We start from the raw sequence: 25,043 nt of genomic DNA on the forward strand, positions 1-25,043 counted from the left end.
GAACAAGAGCTCTGACGTCATCTGCCTTATTAAACCCGACCACAATTTTTATCGGGTAACCTGTAGGTTGGCTTTTGTTATCCTGTAGGTAGCCTCATCGAACCAGCTCCTATTATAATCAGGATGTACAACGTTTCAGATTGTGCCGGATGTTTTTCCATAAAAGGTATCCTGAAAGATTACTACAGGAGTTGACAATTTTTAGCCTTTCAATTCAATTTACGCGTTATACCGTCTTATTTAATCATGATTCCGACTTTATCTCTCTTTACAAAATACACATACAGTCACAGGGCTTCATAGAAACCATGAGTTAGGCTGCAACATGAGTTGGGTGGTAGTGGTTCGATTTTTGGGGTGTCAGTCAAAAAAGTGTTTGGAAAATTTATTTACCTTAAAACGTATTTAATATTATCGATTAAAATTATTGGCCTTAAAGGGACTAAAAGAAATTCTTTCAGCAACAAACCCCTTAGTTGTGTTCCTTTAAATGCGTAATTAGTGTTTAAATATTTATATAGGAAGATGAATTTGAATTTTCTCACGAGAATTTAATAGAAGGCTTTCACATATCTTGTAACTCAAACTTTGTTCAATTTGTTTAGTGGATGGATTTGGGAGATATTTGCATTTACAAACATGAATGAGTTCTCTAAAAACATAATTTATTAATTCTTTGTTTTAAGACTAGTATTGACGACGGAAGGACAACATTTTCAATTGTTGTATGTTACAACATGTATAACACAACGTTTCGTGGATTGAAACCTAACTTCTTCTTCAGGTGACAAGATAATTAGTACTAATTATTTTTTCGCCTGAAGAAAAGGATAGATTTCAACCCTCGAAACGTTATGTATTGTGTAACATAAAGCGATGGAAAAGGTTGGGAATGCTGTTTAATATTTGTCTATTTTGATTTATTCACGTATCGTTTCACTTAAAATTGTATAATTAAAGTTATTTAATTGCATTTTAAAGTCATCAATTAAACATCATTGAGTGTATTTATCAGAGTAAGCAATGTAAGATTGAACCTTGCATTCCTGCATTACGGCGGCAACAGGGACCTAACCGGAATCCGCGGCCCGAGGGAAAATAGAAATAATTAAAAGCTCATCAAGTGGAAGAGAAGGGGGACGTATTGCCCGTTTGATAGCTACAGCGGCAGGGGAGTCGCCATATTGCCGTATCTGACGATTGGCAGCGTTTAGGAATAAAAACACTATAACCACATTGTCACATTAGCAAGTATAAGTCATATCGTTTAACATGATATTCAAATTAGGATGCGACAGTGGCGCTCTGCGGCCGTTTCGACTACTAGCACATCGGTTATGGCTGCGGGAACCTCGTTCTGTGTGAATATGCTTGTTGTCATTATGGTCTCTCCCACTGCCCGGAGTTGTAGGGGAGCTGCCTCAATTTCCATTTGAGTCTCATAATCGCAAAGTCACATTTTTGGTCTATGGGCGCAGCCGCGTTGTCTTTAAACGTGTTCTGTATTTGAGCGTACGGTTCCGTTCCACGTTTTCGCCTCGATGCCGATTATATTAAATTTAGCAAAATTAATTATCTAACTCCGCAAAGTTCCGTTTTTATTTGCAGTTGAAACCAATGCTAACGACTCTTTTTTCCCCTTCAATAGTTAGAAACACGTCAAAAATGGATTTTTTTTCTGGAAAATAACAAACAAAACCCGCTGATGCTGTGGCCATGCGTAGGCTGAATTATTGCTGTCAAATTTTGTATGGTTTCTGGATTTTGGGCCGAGCTGGTTAATATCCTAACGCAGGATTTCTAGAAAATGATTACGGGCTGAACAACTCTTTGGGCTTAAACCTTTTAGCTTAAAGCGAGATTTCGTTATTTCCAAAACCCCACAAGGCTGGAGTGTGGTGTACCACGTGTTGCCTAACAAACAGGCTTCGCTCAGGGTTGGATGTAAATTTCATATGATTGTACTCTGAAATTTATTTACTCTGCTATGTTCTCGTTGCCATCATGGTTAACAATAAGAACAATGACACATGTTCACTAAAGCTCTGCCAATCTCACGGATGCACACGCACCATCATCGATCTCGTATGTTGCCTTTGTAGAAATGATGATGCACGCTAATTTTTAAGTCTGTAGCTCAAGTAGTTAACGAGTTATTATAGGGACAGACAGACAATAATGAAATCTCTCCAACTTCTAAATAGATAGGCTTCGCTAACGCTCAGAAAATAATGGCACAAAATACGTGGATCCATCTAAAAAAAAAAAACAGCAGCCGTTTGTCTTTGAAAGGATTGCTCGTCGATAATTCATCCGAATTGACTCCCGATCTTGCCATTTAAACGAGCTGTGGTTGGAATTATGAAAATGATCCCCGGCTTAAATTACTTTCGCTGATTTAAATTGCAAATAACAAATTTATATCGGCCGTCATTATCATCGCTAATCGGGTGTGTAAACACATTCTTGTGTGTAACAGGGTTTTAACCGCGTGCGAGTACTCTGGTCACGGCATTACAATGGGCGGCTTCGTCCAGCTTGATGGCGCGTTGAAATAGTCATAAGCTTCGGCAGCGCATTGTTTGTTTGTAAAACAACCAATATGATTAGTTTGTCAGGCTGGTTTTGACAGTGGAGGTGTTTTTTACTCCCTGGATGTTGTGTGAGGGAGGACTTGTTAATATTCGTTAAAGGCACGTGGTATCTAAATTGGGATTTAGGGGAATTCCAAAGGGGTAACCCCCATTTAGTCCCGCAACCACCTTGGTGCCTCCTAAACATTTATTTTTTAAAGGGCAATAATTTGAATGATTTTTCTATGGAGGTTTATATATCTACTAAGTTTTCATATTTCAAAGGGAATAGGGGATGACCCAAAAAGCATTGATTGTATGTTGTGTTTTCGTTTTAATTTTGCTGAAACCAAAATGTAATCTCGTGGAGGCAACAAATTTTACTTATTTTAGTTGTATTCTTTAATTTTTACAGGAATGCATATCTGAATGTCAGTATTAAATTTTCGTTTCAGTTAACAGATTTATAAAAAACAACAATCTACGAAGTAGCATCTCTAAGCTTTTATGTACAAAACTTTTATGTCACTTAGGAATATCCGATGATGAGGCAACGAAGGTGCTAAGATAATATGAACGAATAAATGAAATATCTTTATTATTTATATGTTAGTAGATTAGACTATTCTGGTAGATCAAAGTTCAAGGTCTTAATATTGTTTCTTACATTTGCAATTGATATAAAATAAAATTTAAAACTAATAGTAGGTCAGTTTTGTACAAACACATTTAATGTTTAGACTTAATGCCCAACACAAACTTTGTGCAATATATCAAAGGTAATACATAAATCGAAGACAATGAATGACTCCTAAGAATTTACGATTAACAATGGGACTCTAAAATTGACTCAATGTTTGTATTAAAAATTAGTTTTTTTATAATATAGTTTATTTATTATATATGTAATATTATTGTAAATATAAAAAATATTTCATATAACGAATTCGACTCGAACATTCTGTAATGTATGCATATCCCAGTGAATTTCTGTTTACGTATCGAACTACCTCATTTTAATTATGTCCCTTTGGAACATTTAGCAGCAGGTTTAAGGACGGACATAAAAATCTTAGCGAACTTTTACCATCCCCGTAAAGGATCAACTCGCTCGACTTGACTTCGGTTTTATGTCCGAGTTGACTTTTTTAATAAGATTTTATAATTATATTTGCGTAAGTGGTCGCCGTAAAGCCTGGCTGAACAGGGGCGTAATTAACGAACCCTTGCAGAAGGACTGCTCGCGCCATAAAATGTTTAATGCTAGCGACTCAGTCGCTCCGCAGCAGAGTTGGCGGGAAACATTCGTGTCAGCGGTTTTCTCCGCTTCCAGGGTTGCCACTTTGTCACTTTTTCAACTGTCAATCTCTAGACAGTGGCGTAACTAGTAATTGACTTTTGGGGTTAAATCTATTGTCTCATTTTTTATGTTTGGGAGATGTGTAGATTACCCACATACTATTTTTTTTTTGAGTAATAAAAATGCTTAGTGCTAGCGACTCAGTCGCTCCGCTGCAGAGTTGGCGGGAAACATTCGTGTCAGCGGTTTTCTCCGCTTCCAGGGTTGCCACTTTGTCACTTTTTCAACTGTCAATCTCTAGACAGTGGCGTAACTAGTAATTGACTTTCGGGGTTAAATCTATTGTCTCATTTTTTATGTTTGGGAGATGTGTAGATTACCCACATACTATTTTTTTAAAGTAATAAAAATGCTTAGTGCTAGCGACTCAGTCGCTCCGCTGCAGAGTTGGCGGGAAACATTCGTGTCAGCGGTTTTCTCCGCCTCCAGGGTTGCCACTTTGTCACTTTTTCAACTGTCAATCTCTAGACAGTGGCGTAACTAGTAAATTGTTATAATTCTATTGTCACAGAAACTCCACATTTTTTTGGGGGGCAACATACAACTTTTAAAGTAATCCCCTAAAAGTTGCATTTCGTTCTACAGGTCTTTACGTAAGGCAACGTGCAGCCTAATTTCAATACAAAATATCCTTGTTTACAACTTAAAAAAAACAAGTTTTAAACTAATTTTAACGTAAAACTAGTTCAAATACAGTTCTTAACAGTGTACTAAATCTGGATTTCTGGATGTAGCCACAGAAAAAGTGAATATGAGGTGTCCATTACATATCAAGATATCTTAATACTCCATGAACGTTTAATGTTAGCTTTAGCTAGTAGAAACCATATGTCAGTTCATAGTTTGTAACTGACGTGACATACCTTTTTGGCTAAGCAAATCTGTAACTTTATAAAAGAGTTTTGCCAAAACATGAACATTGATCAATTGCTTCTATCGAATTTCTTAATACGAAAACATTTTTAAAATTAAACATTTTATGTAAAAACATGAAATATCTATGATTACTTGTCTAAATAATACTTAATTTTGGTGTATTGGTGCATTTCGATTTAATTTTAAATCATCTTCAGTGACGAAATCACATTGAAAAACACCATTCTACTACGTTCTTTATCACCCAATATTCCTCACGCCAACACTAAATAATTCTTTATATTTTTATTGAAAATCTTAATTTATACAGTTTAAATTTCAAATAAATCTGATGACCGATATAATGAAAAACGAAATAAAACGTCTCGTCTGGTGGCAGACGAGCGTGAGTAATTATGTAAATTTGCGAAAATTGGTTCGGGATTGAAAATAAAATTAAAGCGTGTTTGCTTTTAGTCATTTTCCTCGTACTTGGAATATAGAAAATTACGTAGAAGCGTGTTTTTAGGGTGTTAACATCTCACGATTTAATTTAAGGCCGTAGGTTAAGTTAGGCCTTAGCCTGTAGTTGACATTGCCTCTAGTACGAGATACCCTTGGCAGTAACCTCCATCTTATCTTCGATTCCCAAACCGCTTTATTTAGAGTACAAAATTTTATGTCCTGTATTTTTACCAATATCCTCTTTACTATTATTTTAAACTATTCAATACTATTGATTTTTTTTAAATTTTCCAGGCTATGAGAAACGAAATTAAACGAAATAACTGGTTTTAAAGAAAAATGTAACTATAGCAGACAACAATAAAATTTGGTGTACTAAACTACCTAATAATTTTAATAATTATTACCATAGTAATTTTGTGTATTAACTACCTTATAATACCACGATATAAGAAGTGGACTAGTGTCTCTTTATTATTGTTTTAGTTTATTTTAGTTTAGTTTATTAGGTCTCGCTTTTGGTTTTTAAAATTTTACATCATGCATTAAATGTTGTTTTTAGATTTAACTAGCACTAAAAAATAGTGCAGTTTTGAATTATATTGGTCAGTAGAATGAACGTTTTACGCAGATATTTACGAATTACTATGCGTACATTTCATTGCATCAACCAAATAAATTACCAATAACTTTCCATAATTTTCATCGTAATGCCCTAAAATCTCCTCGTAAATTCAATATCGTCTAAATTCCTGTTAACAAAACTGGATTTGTTATTTCATCAGATAAGTTATTTACTGCAAAAATAACAAAAGACTAAAGAAATATATATATATATATATTATGTCATATTTTTGACGCTATATTTTATACGTTAGTGATCTATAGAACTAACTACTGGTCATGAAGGTGGGTTTCATGCGTGACCTGCCATCTCGACGTGTGAAATTAAAGGTAAATTAAATGGATTTCGTGTTTAATTTGTACAAAAGTGTTGTTGTTATGGTAACTCCGTACAACCTAGAACCTTAATATAGAATTTAACTCAAATTTAAACGCCCTACAAACTTGAAAACTTACAATATTAAGAGCTATAAACAAAAATTTGTTTTTAAATATACACAATTTTTATACAGACATGGGTTACTCTGAATAAAAATATTGAATCAACGCAATCACCACGGTTATAGTTGTTATAATGGAATCATCTATAATATTAATAACCGAATAATTAATGTATCAATCATGAAACGTAAATGATTGCCGTTCTGAAATATATAATTAATGTATAGATAACAAACAGCCCATAACAAGTTTTATAATAATAACAAGTTACGTTTGGTTGCTATCAGTTAGAAATTAATGTAATGGAGTTGTTCAATGGGGTTGATGCTATAATACCTTATACTTCTTAAAACCTTGTACCGCCACCTCCTGAGCACATTACGAGACGTCGATTGTAAGTTAGTGTTCTCTATAATGCTTAATAACTGATGTATAACTATTACTTCCAAAACTTAAAGCGGCCACTTAATTAATGTCAACAATGTGCTGGAAAACGTTGCTCCCGGTTCCGGTAGATTTTAAAAAGTTGGTTTTTGGTGATGTGCGATATTTGATCATGGCCAAGAAAAATATTTGATCAACTGCTGCGGACGCTATTTTGAATTTGATTCCATCTGAAGCTTAAAGCGGCCACTTAAGGAATGCAAAAAATGTGCTGGAAAATGTTGCTTCCGATTCCGGTAGATTTTAAAAAGTTGCTTTTTGGTGGTCTGCTATATTTGATCATGGCCCAGAAAAATATTTGCTCTACTACTGTGAACGCCATTTTGAAATTGTTTAGTAATATATGAACAATGGATGGGATAAACTGTTAAACATTTCTAGAAATGTTCTCATCAGAAGATTATTACACAAATGGATGATTCTACATTACCATCTAGTTAAACAATAACTAAGTAGTGCCATATTTAATTTACAATTCACTGCGATATATTAGAGAATTCCCACTTAATTTACAAACAAGTGTGACTAACGATTCTCTCGTTACTTTCCTATCCATTCACATGTGCAAAGCAAAGTTTTCGCCTTTGAACCTTGAAAAATGTGAAGGAATCCTCATTGGGATTCGCAGCCATCGCATTCTGAGGTGAACAAAAGTCACGAAAATTGTAGTATTGTATCAGAAATTAACTACGTACGCGACAATACAGCGCTGTCAGGTCAGACGCCATCTGATGATTGTTTTGCCCGCCATGTGAGGTGGGTGGATTTCGACACTTTTTCACACGCCCTGCCCGCATAGCCCGGCTTTTTCTACTCCCCCCACCCTGCCCACTCCGTCCACCACCACGATTGTGGACACAATTCCATTAATCAAATACTGCGTACAATCCACCCTATTTTGCTTACATTCACATTTGCGCTGGCTTTTCGCTTATGAGACTAATTTGTATCGAAAATAATCCCGGCCATGATGATTACCGCAATAGCTCACCGCCCTGTCGGGTGATATATTGGTTTGTTTACAAAGCTTGTTTAATTTACCGGCTTTTGACTTCATTTATTATACAAATGTGCTCAAATATTGTGCTGAATTGTTACTTTTTGTGCCAAATCTATTCAAAGTATTCTGGGAACAGGGTATGGTTGATTAGTCTGTAACTTTAAGCGGTTACTTAAGAACTTAAGCGGTTCTTCGGAGGGACCTAGTCTAGGAGTCGAGGGCCAGTTTGCACTGTATAAGCGCACAATGTGGTTTTCTTGAAATCGAGTAGATCAAAACTGGATGTATCATAAGGGTTAAAAATATAAAACGATATTTTCCCCTCAGTTTATATATTTCTTAGCTTGACATACTTCAAGCCTACACATTCGTAAGTAATAGCCATATCAACGTCAGACAACTACAGTAGGGATCACCAGAGAGTGCAGTTGAGGGAGGAGCCTTTTTGGAGCGTGACCTTGGAGCAGCCAATGAGGAGTAAGCGACGTTGCCGAACTTGTTCCTCGCTGTAACCGCAGCGCGCCGTGCCGGGCTGTTGGGGACCTGTTGAGTGGCAACGTCGCGCTGGCCTATCCTTTCTATTGGTCGCCGCCAACTGCACTCTTTCGTGACTCCTACTGTAGATAGATAAGTAGAATGAAAGTTGTGACTTCAAGGTAGGTGTGTGTTGTTATCAGGCGCAGTCTTAAAAGTCCCCCCCTCACCACCCTATTAACTTCTTTACGGATAGAGATGGAGTTATGTACTTTGCAGAATGTTTACATGACAAACTGACAAATTTTTTTATGTATGAAAATGTTTGACACCCCCCCCCCCCACCAATTGCGGTATTTTGGGGTAAGTCGGACATTTTAAATGGGAACCCCTAATAACACCTCATTTTAAAGGTATTATAAAATGAAGAAGAATGGCTCAAACTAGAGGTATCTAATGTTACTCTATTAAATTTGGTTACTAATTAAAGTTGGAATTATTTCATAAAACTCCTACAGTTTGTTACATTTAAAGTTACTGTAAGGCAGATAACAAATTCACTCACTAGTTATTTGCACTTGATGTGCTTAATTTGGATTTTCGTTTGTTTCAGATTGAGGATGCCATGCTCATGTTTGACAAGCAGACGAATAGGCATAGAGGTGAGTTTTCCATGCATGCATGATTAGTCTAAGTAACAATCTATGATTTATCCAGTAGTAACTCTTAAGATGAAGCAGTCGGTATTCGGTTGGAATAATTATTTTCCTATTTTTAAAGAAAATTTTGGTCACAATATCAGATACCTGTTCTGAAGACAGAAAAAAGTATAGAATTCTTTTATTATTCCGTGGGGAAATGAAATTATAATTTAAGGACATCTTATAATCCGGCCCATAGAAGAACGATTAAAGATAAGAATACAAATTTTTCATTCAAACATAAATGAATATTTGATAAAATCACAAATTATTATGTACAAAAAAGTTTACAAACGTATTTAAAAAACTAATCTTACTTTAAAATATGTCGTAAAAATCATGGCATTTACTGAAGCTAGAACTTATGTACATTATAGTATACATTTCATAATTCTATCTTTAGAATTTTTTGGCTCTAATGTACAACGTTTTCTAGTTTAAACACCTTCAATTCCTAATTTTTTGTCTTCGAGCTTTATAAATTAAAGGGGAAAATAAAAAATGTGTTTCCAGCCAAGCCTTGATTGCACCATCTAAAGAAGTCTCGTTTTATGATACATTTTGGTTAGAGTGTTAAAAGTTATTCGTTCAACTTTTCAAAATTGATTATGTAAACCTAAGTAAGTGTTTATACGATTTTAAAATGTTTTAAATTCGTTTTTGAGTTTAAAATAATTGTTCAACTAATCTTGTCTGTATACACCGCTCGAATACGTCTATCTTTAATAAACGTGCAGCAATCACCTGAATAATTGTATTTTTATGAAAAAGTTACTTTCATTTTTTATTTTCTCCTATATTTTTTTAGAACAATTTAAAATGTTTCCAAACTTTCATCACATAAACTGAGGCTTTTTTGCTGTGGAGGAAACCCTGTTTTCTTTGTATTTCATAAATCTGTCATCACGGTTTCTGAAACTTAAACATTGTTCCTGAAACGCCTTGATGTTAAAATCCAACAGGATTGTTTACACTGATCTCAGAGAGTTTATCTCCAGCCCCAGCCGCAAAGGTGAGCCTAGTACAAAGTCAACAAAGCATTTAACCTCAATCGTATTGTGTTTTCACCAGAGGACAATGCTATGCAAATGTCTTGAAGAAAGGGCGGGGGACCATCTTAGTGACAAACACCCCTCCCCCCACCCGCCAAGGCACCCCACAATTACCACTAATAATCCTCGCATTTCCCGCCAAAGTTTTGAATTTATTCCGTTGACACTTGGGCTGAGCGGATTGTAAGGCCCAAGTTGCGCCCTGCGTCTGATTTATGTTGTAACATATTACACGTACCCTGTTGCATTGCTTTGTAACTTTTGTGTTGGGCGGGGCGAGTCCAAATTTATGCTTTACCCCTCACATTCGTTATACGGTGAACACAGAGTGTACTGTTTGGGTTGGTACTTCACTGAAATAATATTTTTGGTTGACTCCCTGTACTTGTACACTTTATATCATACGTATTCCATCAGAGCATCTTTTATAGGATTTAAAATTGTATTATTCTGTGGGTTGCCATTCAAACGAATGTCACTTTATCTTGCTATTGTCCTTAACTACAAACTTTGTAGCTTTATTGAAGCACCTTTCATCAGGAATGCTTTCAATGATCCGCATTAGATTGTTTCAATTTAATCTAAAAGATTAAGCTCTTCAACTTGTAGATGTTATAACCTAACCCCTTCATTTCTTATCTTTGAAACCTTATTCTGCCCGTACTCATGGGTCACTTGCATAACAGAATAAAGGGGAGGGTCGATTTAGTATAAGGTCAATAGTTACAAATTAGTACTGTGATAGACAATATTTGAATTTACACTTACCGCAGACGAACTTTACCGTAGCTTAGGGGTAATGCTGTGGATTTCTAACCTATAGATCACTGTTTCGATTCCCGGATATGGCAATAAAAATTTAAAAATGGGTTTGAACCGTTTTCTCTTAAAATGTATGAGAAAATATTATTGGCATAGAAAGAACTCTCTGGTAAATGAACACGGTTTAGTCGACGTTGAGTAAAGTTGCTCGGAGCGCACAAGTGAAAGTCTTCGTATACTCGCGAGACAATAAAACGGGTCCTGTACTTTAGAGAGGCTAGACCGGTGGAAACAAAAGAAGCACGTTTTAACACAATACATGCTAAGGGAGTTACCACTAAGCCATTTAGCGTCATTGACACAGTTTTTCGCCTTATCTAGCCACTTTTAAAGTAACTACTTCCTCTTGCTTCCAGTACTTCCCACGCGGTTTCTCTCAATTTTCTCGCCGCCCTCTCGTGTCCGAGGGACTGTCGGCGATTTCCTTCTTACTGGAGAGTTCTTGCTGCCATTCAGTTACTTTCTTGTAAGTTTTGTGAGTTCCAGAGGGAACTGTCATCTGAACATTGAAGGGAGGTTTACTGTAAAAAGCTGATCTATGTTATCGATTAATAGTCTAGAAACCGACAACAAGAAACCTAGCGACAGCTGTTCTAGTTTTGTTCTGGAATTCGAAATGAGAGGGTATTGAATAAGTTAAAAATCTCATACGATAATCTTTTTCTCGGATCATAGTTGTTTTTACATATTAAAGCCAGTCTTTAGACACGTAAATAATGGTTATATACCGCCAGCAACCTTCAGCCTCTTTACTATTTAGGATATTTTGCTGGCGGTAGTTTAAATATTATTTACATGTATGACTGTTGGTGTGAAGAATGTCAAGATAAACAATCGTGAGTTGAAAAAAATATAGTTTGTTTTATCTAACCCATCCGGTACCCTCCTACTTTGATTTTGCGGGGCTGACGACTGTTATTCTAAAATGTATGAAATCAATAAAGTTGATTAATAATTAGTTTAAACGCTTTATAATAGGCAAAGTGTATTTCGGCCTTATAATCTTCGACGAAAAGATAAAACCTTCCTACGGTTAAAAAAGGAGAAGCCCTGGCCTTTTTCAGGAAAATCAATAACTAATTCCTAAGTCAATTGCCACCATAACACAAAATGCATTTGGGGTACGACAAATACATCCAATATTTCAAGTCAAACGAACAACCAAGCCAAGTATAATTGGGAGATTTAAGTAGCTTACTATATTTAAAAAAGTAATAATGTATAGGTATTGGCCAGACGGTAAAGCTAAAGGGGAAATTTTGCTAATGGGTATTTTAAATCACTTTGAGTATTGATTATTGTCAATCCGTGAAAAATGAGAATGAATTAATCCAGCTATTATTTTTATACAGACAAAATATTTATGCGAAAAATGTCCTTTATTGTAGGTAAAAATAATATCTATATGCAAAGAAATGTTGTGCAGAAAATATATTTATAAACTATTTTCTACCGTGTTTGGAAATTTCAACGCTACTCTCAAGTGAGAAGTGGATTTCAATTACAATGCATACCTATTCGCAACAAATAATTCACAACGAACAACCGGAAAGTACGGATAGTAAGGGCCGAATAAAGCCATAAAGTACAGAAAAGTACATCTGCAAGATGATGTGGACCCATAAAACAGCTGCATGGTGTCAATCAACCTTAGCAGCTGCAGATAGCTGCCGTACTGTTTCTAGTAAATTGCCAGTTAGTTCGGCCCGTGTGCGATAGATGTCTCTGTATATCAGACCATGTACCGTGCCGTTTCTGTCTATCTGACATTGTTACCCTGTCTTTTTCGCTATCAACCGTACCAAAAACATCAATATCATTCAACCTCTTCAATGTATCGAATAGATTTTATGTTACCAATTTCATATGTTTTCTGCTTGGACATTCCTCCTTTTGCCTATAACAATAACACACCGTCTCCATTTATTTAAATTTATTTGCAATGTATATTTGCTATTGACGATTTTTAGTTAAATATTTTCCTCAAAGATAGTAAAATCTATCGCAGGAATGCTAGGATTGGTGTATGTTTCCGAGCAATTTGCATAGTAAAACATCCTCGAATAACGTAGGAGTCCTTATTCGATATTCTGCTGTCTTTGCAAAGGGATGCTTAACTATTAAACAAAATGCTAGTAACCAGAAGGCACAGACGGTCTAAAGGTGTGGTCATATAAAACATATCCGGTTGGAATATTCATTCAACCAAAGACAATTCGACAAACTTTAAAGAGAATTACAGATTATTTCATTACAATTGTTGGAAAATTGATGTTTATAATGGCTGTCATTCGCAGAGGAAAGGCTATACAGTATTGTTTGCATGTTATTACTGTACCGAGGTTTTGTTTGGGGCAGGATATAATCCAGGATTTATTGAAAAAATAATTTTAAAGTTTAAAATACCACAGTTTTATAACTCTCTATTAAACACGGATTTTTTTTGTTCAAATCCCTTTACTAACAGCCATTGAAATTTGTAGAATGCTGCATATATTACATATAACTTATAGGACATATTCAACTTTCGCTTCTTCCTTAGTATTCACTTCCTCCACTTGAAGAAGCAAAGAAAATATTTCAGTGAAATAGTAAATACCTGCGATGGAAAGATGCATTTTATGTAACATTAATACTACTTTTCCTTCCTAATTTGTAGGATAAAATAGTTTAATAAATGTCTTTCTATTGAGGTATGAACTTTTAATGTTCATTTTACTAACATTCTGCTTTTCTGTCTTTGAATATATCTCTATATAGATAAAACAAAGTCGGGTTAGTTAAACCATGTATAACTCAAGAATGGCTGTACCGATTATGACGATCTTTGATTTGTTGGATTCGCCCATGCCCCGAATATTATAATAACTAATAAAGTCAAGTAAATAGAATAATATTTGTATATAACAGTAAAGACTGAAACGGCCTGCTAAATATAATAGACTGTTGTTAATTAATATAACCACTATTTTCAATCCCTTTACATTTATAGTCTTGAAAGCATAGATTAATCTTATTTCTTATTTCAACTTTGTCTGGAACCGCTGTTAAGAATAGAGTAAGAAAATATCCAGATAAAAAGTTAAAAGTTTTCATAAAAATATATTTTTAGCTGTACATTTTAGCAAATATTGAGTATACAGTCTTTGGTCTGTATTAATGTATTAAAGACATAATTACTATCCAACTTTTACTATAAATTTCAAGATTGTTATAATCCCACCTTGTCTTTTGACAGAAACAGGTTTCTCAGACATATGTACGTATATGTATGTATTTTCTTTGTTGGGTAAACAAAGCAAACCATTTATGGCGCAATAAATATTAAGACAGGAATAAATTTCAATGGCTATAATTATACACTTTTGACATCATTTCTTGGTCGTAACAACAAGGCCAACTTAAAATCGGCGTCGGAAATATAATTCAGTCGAGCCAGAAGTACTCATTTACGTGCAAACCTACGAAATTACGCATGAAGCGCGGGTAGTTCTATTGTAACTTAAACACACCCAGTATTAACTAAAATGTGTTGGCCTTAACACAGAAATACTTACAGAAAGAATTCCAATAATGTTAAAAACTGAGTTTTTACATTTTTACGGTGAATGAAACAATATTCGCCTGACTACTTATCATTTCTGAGATGTAAACTGCATCACGTGACTAAAAAATCAATGCGCAATTTTAAACAACGGTTTAAAGCGATTGCAAGAATTATTTCCCGGCAAATGCAGTTTGACATAACTGAATAACGGAGAACAGAACATTATTCAGAACCAGGTGTCGCCTGCGGCTGTGTTTCCAATGCTCTGATTTACCTTTAATGTAGTTCACAAACTCATATTCGAAATATATGTTCTGATTTCATTGTGGCTTACTTCCAGATAACATTTTTCATTCAAACTTCGTTTATGTGAGGATATTATAGGACTGAGTTCATGTCATTATTCGTTAGGAAAATCGTTTTGCTTAATTGTGTACAAATTCCGATACGTAAAAAATCAGGAGTCTGTACTAAATGTACTAACAAATTAGGGAACTTCAAATATAACCTGAATTTTTTCCTTTTTATTACATCTGCTGTGTATGAGAACTGCTAAGATCCTCCAAGGTATGTAAGGTAAACTACCAGAGCTGCAGGTGCTGCTCGGAGTGATTAGGTTGTTCGTCTATTTCATTTGCCGGATTTGGTAAATCTTGAGAATATTCTTGCCCCTTTTCTTCCTTCCAACTGCTCAAGTAGCTTAAAGTGTAAACATTACAGGTACATTCAAGAATAAAAAATATTGTAAAATATAAGAGTGTATCAACATCATATTAAGTGGGTACAACTGGTTTTTTGTCGAGGTTATTTTTTAATTCCAGAGTTAAAGCTCTTTAAAATTACTTCCCTGAAATTAATAAGAAATTAAATACGTATCTATCGTTCCACGAGTCAGTTATCGTTGAAAGTAGGAAGTTTGGGAAGTATTTAATCCGGACACAAATAAAAACGTATGGATTTATAAACCAGATTATATGGAACTTAATTTCGAAGACGTTTTTTGTGATGGTTTATTGATTTAGGAAAGGGCTTTTATAATGAATTATACTTTAAGAAAATGAAGTGTTTCTTAATGAAATATTACTCGAGGGAATTAAGATTTTTTATGAATAATATAACAACTAAGATGTTATACATTTGTTATATAACAAATCCTTATACTTACATGCAGCCCTTGTTTGGAGTCTGACTATAAGATGCTCCTTATAAACGGTTAAAGTTCCTGGTGTAATGATTTATTTTTCAGATTTTTTAAAACCTTCAACGATAGCGTCTTGAAGAGCACACGCTAAAAATTTTCAAAAACTATTACTTGACCGAACACCAACTGCACCATTTTAAACCAACAGTTAGAATTTTAAATTTTTATATTGGAGGCTTAAAGCAGTGACGTTGTAAATGAAAAATTACCATTGTAAAATTAAAATGGTCTCAGTTTACTCGACTCATGCCATTTTCAAAGCTACTGCGAGCACAAATTAAATATTCTCAGCGCCTTTAAAAATTACAATTACTTAGTCGAGAGGTGATTTTAAAAGTCACCAACAATCGAATACTATACCATCGAATGATTCGTTCTTCTTTGCTATTTAAGTGAATCATTCTTGTTCGGATTTCATTGTTGGTAATCAGTATTCACGCCGAAATGCGATTCGCCGACTATTCAAGCATTGCGGATCGCTATAGGCACGTAATGTACTATCGGTAACTGATAACCACACGTGAGCGGCGCCGGTGTACTCCAAATTAACCCTGTCGCACCGACATCCCTGTGCCGGCTGCAGGGTATTTGCATGATATTCAAATTCGGATGCAGTACAGCCTCTAACTGACTGCCATCCCCAGGAGACCTCGGAACGGCAAGGCTATGCCTGCTGTAGTGGCTGGTTCCTCAAACAGAGATCTTCTCACTCAAATGAACCCTTTGTGGGTAATTAAGCACAAAGTGATTGTGGGGGGTTCTGTTCCTGTCATTCTTACCTAACATCCCCTTTATGTTCAACTTATTTTCTGCCACCCTAAGTGTTGAAGTGCGTACTAAATTTACTGCTTATCAAAATCTTTGTGCGGTAGTATTGAAAAATCCATACGATCCAAATAGTTTCATGAGTATCAACTATCTTTTCTGAACTACGCGATTACTTTTAACAGACCAGAAGAATTTAGAGTGACCATTTTTAATTTTTATTTTCCATCAGTTGGTAATAGCCATCATATCCCTCCACATAAGGTACCACCTTGTGAAAACTATCCAATATTTATTTTTGACCTACATACTAAAACCTACAAATTATTGCTTCAAAATAATATACATCAAAGACGATACTGAATACGAGTGTTAATATTCCGGAAAAGTAAGGTTCGTCTCCATCTGTCAATGCCTTATCTTACGAGGCTTCCTTCTCGTAAATCGTTTAAAACAGGATTTTGAGTCACTTAGAAAGTATTATTTGATCTATTAAAGAATGATAGGAAAGAATTAAAGCAAAAAAAGAACTGCTTGTCAGAATTTGGGTAATGCCTTTAAAAGTATGTTGTGTACTTCGAATGATTTTGAACGTTCCTCCAAAACCATACTTAGACTATCCCTTATGTAGAAATTATAGATTTACCAAACATATTAAATCCTTTTACTAGACAGACTAAAATTAAGAACTGTTCTTACAAAACAATATACCTTGTTACATTCCATACATGAGTGGAAAAAGACAAGTTATAACTCTCCCTCTGCTCTGGAATTGTTTTTTTTTTCGTTTAACAACAATAGAAACACAATCCAAGAATTAAGAATCACAATCGGAACAGAATAACAGTGAAGGATGCAAATCTGTTAGTAAGTGGTTGAAGCTATGTTTGGTAAGAGGTTCCCGGCCTTTCGGCGCCCCCAGGGAAACATTTAATTTGAATACAGCGGCTATTCACCGGCGGATTATCCCCGAGTATACACTACAAGGTGTTCTGTTAATCGTTCCTTCCCTTGTTGCTTGTAATTAGCAGATACTCAAATCAGAAAATCAAGTCTTGTAAAACTAAAGACGTCTGTTAATATCACAATTGATATAAACAGTATTGTTTCTGAAGAGTTTCATTCTGTAACATTTAAATGCAGATATTATAAATTCGGTAACTAAATATTTGAACGGACCCTCCCAGTTTGTGAAGAAGGAAATCTAATTTGACTGATAAAATAATAATGTAGCACTTGTGTTAGGACTACTTTTCTTAAAAGCTGACTGTACTAAAATGACCTTGAGTTTTTCCCCGTAAGAACAATATTGAATCTCATGCTGTTTTAGGTACATGCTATTATTAATCTCTGCTTGATGGGAGATGTCTCGTTTTAAATAATACGCATCCAAACGCAATTTTTAAAAACTTTTTTATGAGTTGTTCAGAAAAGATCTCAAACTGTTCTGGACTTCATTCTTTAAGTATTCAAAACGTATTTAATTTACACAGAAACCAAAAAGGTTTTTGATGCATATTAAATATATCTTTGGCCTCCCTATATATTTATGAAACTCTCTGTATGTACATAAAATATCCAACAAAATTCAATAAACACCAGTATGAACATAACTATCAGCTGAGATACAGAGACCTTCAGTATCCAGTCCACCGATTAACCTTATATGAAGCTAGAGTTCTCTACTCAGCTCTACAATCGTATAACAAGCTTCCCCCAAATCTAAAAATTTCCAGAACAAATTCAAAGTTTCCGTAAAAACCATATCCTCGACCGGGCCTATTACACAGTTGAGTAATTTTAAACGAGTAAAAAGAATGTAATTTAAAGTTATTTTCACTCACAGCTACAAATATTTTAAGTTAGTATATCCTTAGAATGTGTGAATAATTGACATGTTACAAATGATGTAATGTTGCTGATTTTACGTTTCATGTTTACTTGAGCATAGCTCATTTTTGTAGACAAACCATGAATAAACCTTTTTGAATTTGAATTTTACAACGAGACATCTCATGACATGCCGCAAGGCAGATCAAAAAGAAGTACGTTAGATTTTAGCATTATTCTTCTGAGGTGACTCTTAAGAGTGTTTGAGGGAGAAGGAAGGAGTTACTCTTGGGCATCCATCTCTAACAGAGCTTGGAAGTCAACTTATGGATTGCTAACCTATATTTTCGAGACTTTGCCGAAATGACCACGAAGTTCTTTGTGGCTGCTGACTTGGAGTCGCCTCATCGCGACTAACAAGAGATTAGTGCAATTAATAGAGGGAGTTCTAGTCTGTAATTGCGCACTCCCATACGGACGTGGGTCTGGCGCACACCCGATATGTCCCCGCATGCAAACATATTTTGTCAGACGTGTTTCACGGGTGAGCGAGTTTAATATCTACAGCTAGTAATAACTTCGCCGGGCCCCGGGGAACTCATGGCCGACCCCGCACCTCCTCTCCCGCAACGTGCCGAGTTGAAACTCATAAATACCCGCATTATCATTATTTGTTCGGCTTCATTCGGCAATCTCCGGGACAGTCCGCTTTCGGGTGTAACGCGTTTATTGCCGCCCGTGAGCGCATGGATGCTGCCTAAGTAATTAGATGATTTTACGTCCCCGTTTAATGATATGGACCCTGGACTGAGACCGTATTACTGGCAGTTTCAAAGCCCAATACAACACTGTTGATGTGATTTTTGTTGCTAATATAGTAGTACAGCATGTAAATAAGGACTTTATGATTTTGTGTACAAAAAAGTGATTCGACCACTAGATACGATTTTCAATCGATTTACTAATCCAAAAGGCTAATGTCTATTTGCGTTGTATGTGGAACAGGTTGTATGTTTTGTGGAAATCGTTAGAGGAAATTCTCTTAATAAAGTTAATGAAATCCTTTCCTACTAGGAGCACATCTTGTCCCTCTGTTAGCACAGTGAAAAACATACTCATATTAAATATCTAAGTATGTATGTATATCATATTATACTTACTGACTGTGGAACAATATATCCATTCATTTACTATTTAATAGAATAATTGAGAACCAATACCAAAAAAATGTATTTTGTTCGGTCCTAGCAAAATTTAAAGTTTAAGATTGTAATGATATTTATTTATTTCACTTCCAACGGTAAACCCAGTGTACAATAATAGTAAAACAGATCTAATTAACAGAAACATAATCACTTTGTGTTAAATTAGAATAGTAAATAATAACAACGGTAAAAAATAATCCCAGCGGAAAAGCATAAAAATACTAGTAAATTAATAGTTAACAATAATAAATATATGATAATTAATAATAAGACAGTAATAAGTTATAATTTCAAGTAAGTGATAACGTAAAATATAGGTAAAATTAGTAAATACAAAGATAGAACACATGTATGTGAAATTGTGTAACAAAGTTCAGTATTACAGTGTACTGTAAAAATGAACGCATCTCTTTTATTTGTACATAGTTCTGATCTCCTAATACTCAAAATTGAATTATGTGTTGATGTAATGAATCTGCTGAACTTTATTATTTTTAATTAGCGCAAAATGGAAAGAAGGAGACGTTTAAACAGGAGGAGTATTAAAAGTAGTATTTGTTTCACAATATTAAAGAGGGCTGAGAAGTTGTCGAAAATAAACTTCCCTCTTCTGGACAATCGCAGTGGCCTGGCAGGCGCTCAGGTGGTGTTGACATTTCCGATACTCCAAGAGAAACTTATTATTTCAGACGGAAGCCACCCCATAGTGTCCGGCTGGGGTCGGAAGGGGGGACCCTTATCAGTGCTGATAATGTCGGCAGGTATGCCTGACAGCGTCCACCTGTATCGGTCCGGAGAAAAATTGAAACCTACCCTTAATCAGATAAAACGTCATTTCCGGCAGGCGGAAGTCTAATAATAACCGATCGCCATCTTGGCCGGCCGCCGCCATCTTGTGACATTGTTGACAAAGTTCCACCCAATCACGTGATTGGTCCCGGACCACATGTTCCGACGTTCCTTCAGGTCGTGCGTTCCCTACTTCGGATTTCCACCTTTGTTACGCTCACTGAAAAGACTACGTCGATTTAGCCGACGGCCATTTATGACAATCATCGATATATACGTGGGATGGAGCCAATAGACTGGAGAGCTTTTGGCGGGAAAGGTTTCACGTAATTGATGACGCCCGAGGGATATTTGGAGCTCATATCATATTTTTGAAAGGGGACCCTCTACACAACAGAGGTCACTTTTTTATCGGTACTAACTTCGTTGTGTGTGACAAGGATAAGTCATTCAGTAAAAGCGTTTAGACAGGTTAGAAGTTACATTGTAATTAAACATTAACGTACACAATATTTATTTTAAAATTATAATTTATTTATCTATTTCATTTATATATACAATATCCACAGATGCAATATGCTTATAGCTATTTTGACATTTAATAAAAATAAACAAAAAACAATAAATTTCAGTACAAAGGAAAAGAATTATTTAAATAAGAATAGTAGGCTAAACAAAAATTAATAAATTAAAATAATGCTCTTTACAAGTTCGGACACTTGGTAAAAATAAATAAACAAAAGAATAATTTTTATAACAATGCAAAATTGAATGGTTTGCTCTATTATAAGACAAAAAACTTTATCAATTTATAATTTGAACTCACTATGTTATTGAACTCATCTACCTCCTGCTTAAATAAATATAAAAGTTGTAAATTTACTTAATTGTTTCAACCTACTACTACTACACCAGATTGTGGTTTCAATGTGTCCGACACGTACATTGTAGATGATAAAATTAATTTTTAATATTTCATTTTAAGGTATTAATAGTTTATTCTTTTTTATTTTCGAATTAAATTTTAATTATTCAGTGGGTTTAAAAAAATGTCTTAAAATTTAATATAAATCCAGGCAGATTGATTGGCTTTTCACTTTTGGTATTCGGCTTAAATTTTTAAAATCACTTATTTATATTTTTACTAAAACTATATTTTTTTACTTTTTTTTAAGTAAGAAAGTTGTTTCTTTATCAGGCTCAGTCATTTGTTTACTCAACCCTCCCATGATAGTTGTATAACTTCTTCGTATAGCAATGTAATATTACTTTTTTACAATTATTTTTAACAGAAAAAAGAATTAACTCGTGTTTTTTTTAGGATGCGATTTTTTGTCTTTTATATTAAAACTGGTAATTACGATTCTAACGCAGCTCAGATAATAGTTAGGTATTATCATACTTATTAATTTTCAAGCCTATTTCCATGAAATCGAACGTTTTTGAAACTTTGCATCTATGTAATCAAAATTATGTTTCTCCTATTAAATTTTTGTATCGAAGGCCCCCGCAGTGACTCCAGCAGACGCAGCAGCAAGGTTTATGGCACTAACAACAGGTCTCTCGAGCTAATCGCCCTATGCAGGCCACTGAACGTTGTACTGTACTGTACTGTAGTGTACATTGTAGTTAAGTGACACCAGTGTGACTGTTAGTGTACTCTAGAGTATGTTTATTGCTTGACTCGTGTACCGGCTAAGTGTTTCCTACCTCTACCGCACGTCGTTACTTGTGTTAACGCGTTTGGTGAAATCGGTTATAAGTTTTGTTATGTATATTACTTGCCTATCGGTTAGTTAACATTTAAATAAGTATCCAGTGATGAGGTCTACCGGAGTAATAAGTAGGCGGCGTGTATCTGTGCGCATAAACTGTCAGTGCTGTAGCGACAGTTGTGTGCGATTCTGAAAACATACTCATTATCGCGCACATTTATCCGCTGCTGCTGATTATACAAGACAGATGTTTTTACGCCGGACTGTACAAGTTTGGCCGGCTCTGATAGCACGCACAGTTACACTCTTCGTATGTATATTTACATAAACTATCAAATATTGTTTTATATTTCTTCCATTCTTATTTACAACTCTCATATTATATAATTAATAAACAGATTTTGGGAATAAATATGTTTCAGATGACAACGAATGCTGTACATAGTTCAAGAGATTAACTTTTAAATTGTGTCTTAAGATTTGCTTATCTAGAGAATCACCTTATTGGCTTTTTATCTTTTTAAAGTTTTCTTTTGTCTAATACCACTCTAATATGATGTTGCACTACATTAGTAGAGATATCAAGTTCAATAATGGAGCTTGATGAAAAGAAGAAATTGGTGTCAAATTGCAGTAAAAAAATGCCAAAAAAGCCAAGAAACAAAACATTGTTCCTTATTTCAAACTTTGGCTTTTCCTAATTCCAATTCGAACCTAAAGCGACAATGGCACAACGGGGGTTTTCCCAAAATAATCTGTACATACTGTTGGTACTTCTTCATCTCGTACACCCAGTTTCTGTTGAGAATTTTTTGTTTTTGTCAGCCAAACGCCAGCGGTTGTTCCTTTGCTCCTTCTTTCTCACGCTCATTTATCAGCAGCATGTGAGCTGTGATATTATAATCTAGTAAGACGCGTATCCGCGCAAATCCATCATCTTCAGCGCCCCCTCCCCCTCACCACCCCACCCTTCACCCATACGAGGAGGTTTTAATTTAAACAGTTTTCGTCTCACCCCCTCCCCCCACCATGCCACCACTGCATCCCTCCGGTAATTAATGATAGTCTCTTAGGAGCGTTCACACAAGAAAAGATCGGTTTGACGTGCAGGAAAAACAGGCGTCACTTTCCTGCGAATACTTTCCATTGTGCGCCCGGACGGAAAGTTGATACACAATAAATTACCAAGTCATACTCCGGCGCTAACTGTTAAATTAATGGCGCTTTTCAACAGCCGTCCGTCCGTCTTCTTCCGGGGTGAAATTAATGCGTCATGTGAGGATGACGTAGACACTTCTCTCGTGTTTGGACCTATCGCGTTTTTCCCTGATAAAAAAGTTTGTGTTAGATTCACATAGTTCGTTCTACCTTATATTTTTTTATTATTTTTGCTTGATAAAATGTTTTGAAAAATCTTTATAATTGATTATCGATTATTATATGTCAAATCGATTATTGTATACTGTATTTGAGTTCGAGATACAAAATTAAAAAAATAATTTTGACGCTAAGGTAAACATTATTATAATTTAAATTAATAACACGTTGCATTTTTTTATCTCTTGATAACTTTAAATCTTTTGTTTTCTTTCTATTTGTTAGGCCACATTTTTAGCAACGTATTTTTCAACATAATTTTAGTTACGGATATGGTTAATTCTTGTTTGCTGTAACGTACAATACTTTGTTGTTTGTTAAATGTATGTAAACAATCTCCTCTGGTTGGTTTGGATTTTAAAAAGTATTTTACGAATTCCCCGTTCAGTTCCTAATGTTTTGAACTGAGGTACTACTTGCGTCAAGCTGTAAATTATTTTCAAACTGGACTGATTAAAAACTCCGTTTCAAGGATGACACCGGACGTCAGTAATGGACAACAAACCATTCCGCAGTAACCTTAAAAATTAAAGGTATGAAATCTAAAACACACTACCAACACATACAAGAATGATGGTCTGCGCATATAATTCACTTATACGAGACTCGACGCATAAAAGAGACCTCGGTGAAACTAAAACTGGAATGAAAGAAAGATAACGTAACGAGGGGCAGCCATTAAGGCAGCAGGGATTTGGTCTGGGGAGTTAATAATTGAGTGGGCAAGTCTGTCGCTACGGCAGACCGCGTAACTCATGCCGGATTAGGGCGGTAAAACATTCACGGCAAGTCGTCATACAGCGGCACTACCCGCTGGGACAGGGCTTCCTTTCAAATATTTTGGTCTCCTGGCGACTTTAATTGTGGAGCACAACGTGTACAGTCTTTCGTCTTTGTCCCGTGCTCATAACTTGTTTGAATATCTCATTGTTCTGCAAAGTCTTTCCTCCGAACTATCGAGGGACGTCTGAATAAAGGTATACAATTTATTACGAGGTAATGTTTTTGTCCATTAAAACGTTGTGATGGGCCTTTTACAATTTGCTATACACACACCTACGTGCTCGCCTACCCTCTCTCCTACATGCATGGATTAATCAATTGACTGAACCTTCAGCTTGATTTAACTTATTGATTAGATACACTAGCTACCCGAATAGGATGTCATTGCTGACACACCAGGGGCCGAGAACTAATCTGCATTGTATAAAACACGACTTGGTTTGTCGTGAAATCAACAGAATATACAGTAGATACCTATAATAAGCCGCATAGTTAATGTTGATGCGTCAAAATAGCCTGGTATTGAAAGGGTTGAACATATCGAATAATGATTTTTTCTCAAATAATATTTTATTTAGGTGTACACAATTAAAAGCAACCTTCAGACAGATAAATAAAAGTTACATAACCCTCAACCTTAATAAAGACCGACTATTTTGATAAAAATTACGAATTTCATTGTCTATCTCGTTGGCTGATGATAATGATAAAACTACTAAATCCATGTTGGACTCTTGGTTTTGAATATCTCTAGATTAATAATATGACCTGAGAAGAACATCATAGTTTGATGTTTGCAATACTTTCCATTCCCTTACATTTCGAATCCTACGAAAAATATCACGTTCAACCATCGATATCTTAGGGAAAATCCCTCTATCAATTTGATCAAAAACTAGGTTGTGTACTTTTACAATATGACTTTCAGCTTTTAGAAAATGAATATCATTGATATTTGGGTTTGATATTTAACCGAAATTGACTACACTTGGTGTATAGATATAGATATCCATAATAGTA

At 35.2% G+C, this 25,043-nt stretch overlaps 1 protein-coding gene across 12 annotated transcripts in view; it reads left to right on the top strand.

The window, feature by feature from the left end:
- LOC124367080 (RNA-binding protein Musashi homolog Rbp6) overlaps positions 1-25,043 on the top strand; it is a 1,248,673-nt gene that overhangs the window by 1,088,079 nt on the left and 135,551 nt on the right. For all 12 annotated transcript variants that reach the window (XM_046823725.1, XM_046823728.1, XM_046823720.1 and 9 more), the window contains one exon: positions 8,850-8,898. In XM_046823725.1, coding sequence (XP_046679681.1) covers positions 8,850-8,898 — 49 coding nt within the window. The remainder of the gene's footprint in view (positions 1-8,849; positions 8,899-25,043) is intronic.

Source organism: Homalodisca vitripennis, chromosome 8 (genome assembly GCF_021130785.1).
Source record: "Homalodisca vitripennis isolate AUS2020 chromosome 8, UT_GWSS_2.1, whole genome shotgun sequence".
Classification (NCBI taxonomy): domain Eukaryota; kingdom Metazoa; phylum Arthropoda; class Insecta; order Hemiptera; family Cicadellidae; genus Homalodisca; species Homalodisca vitripennis.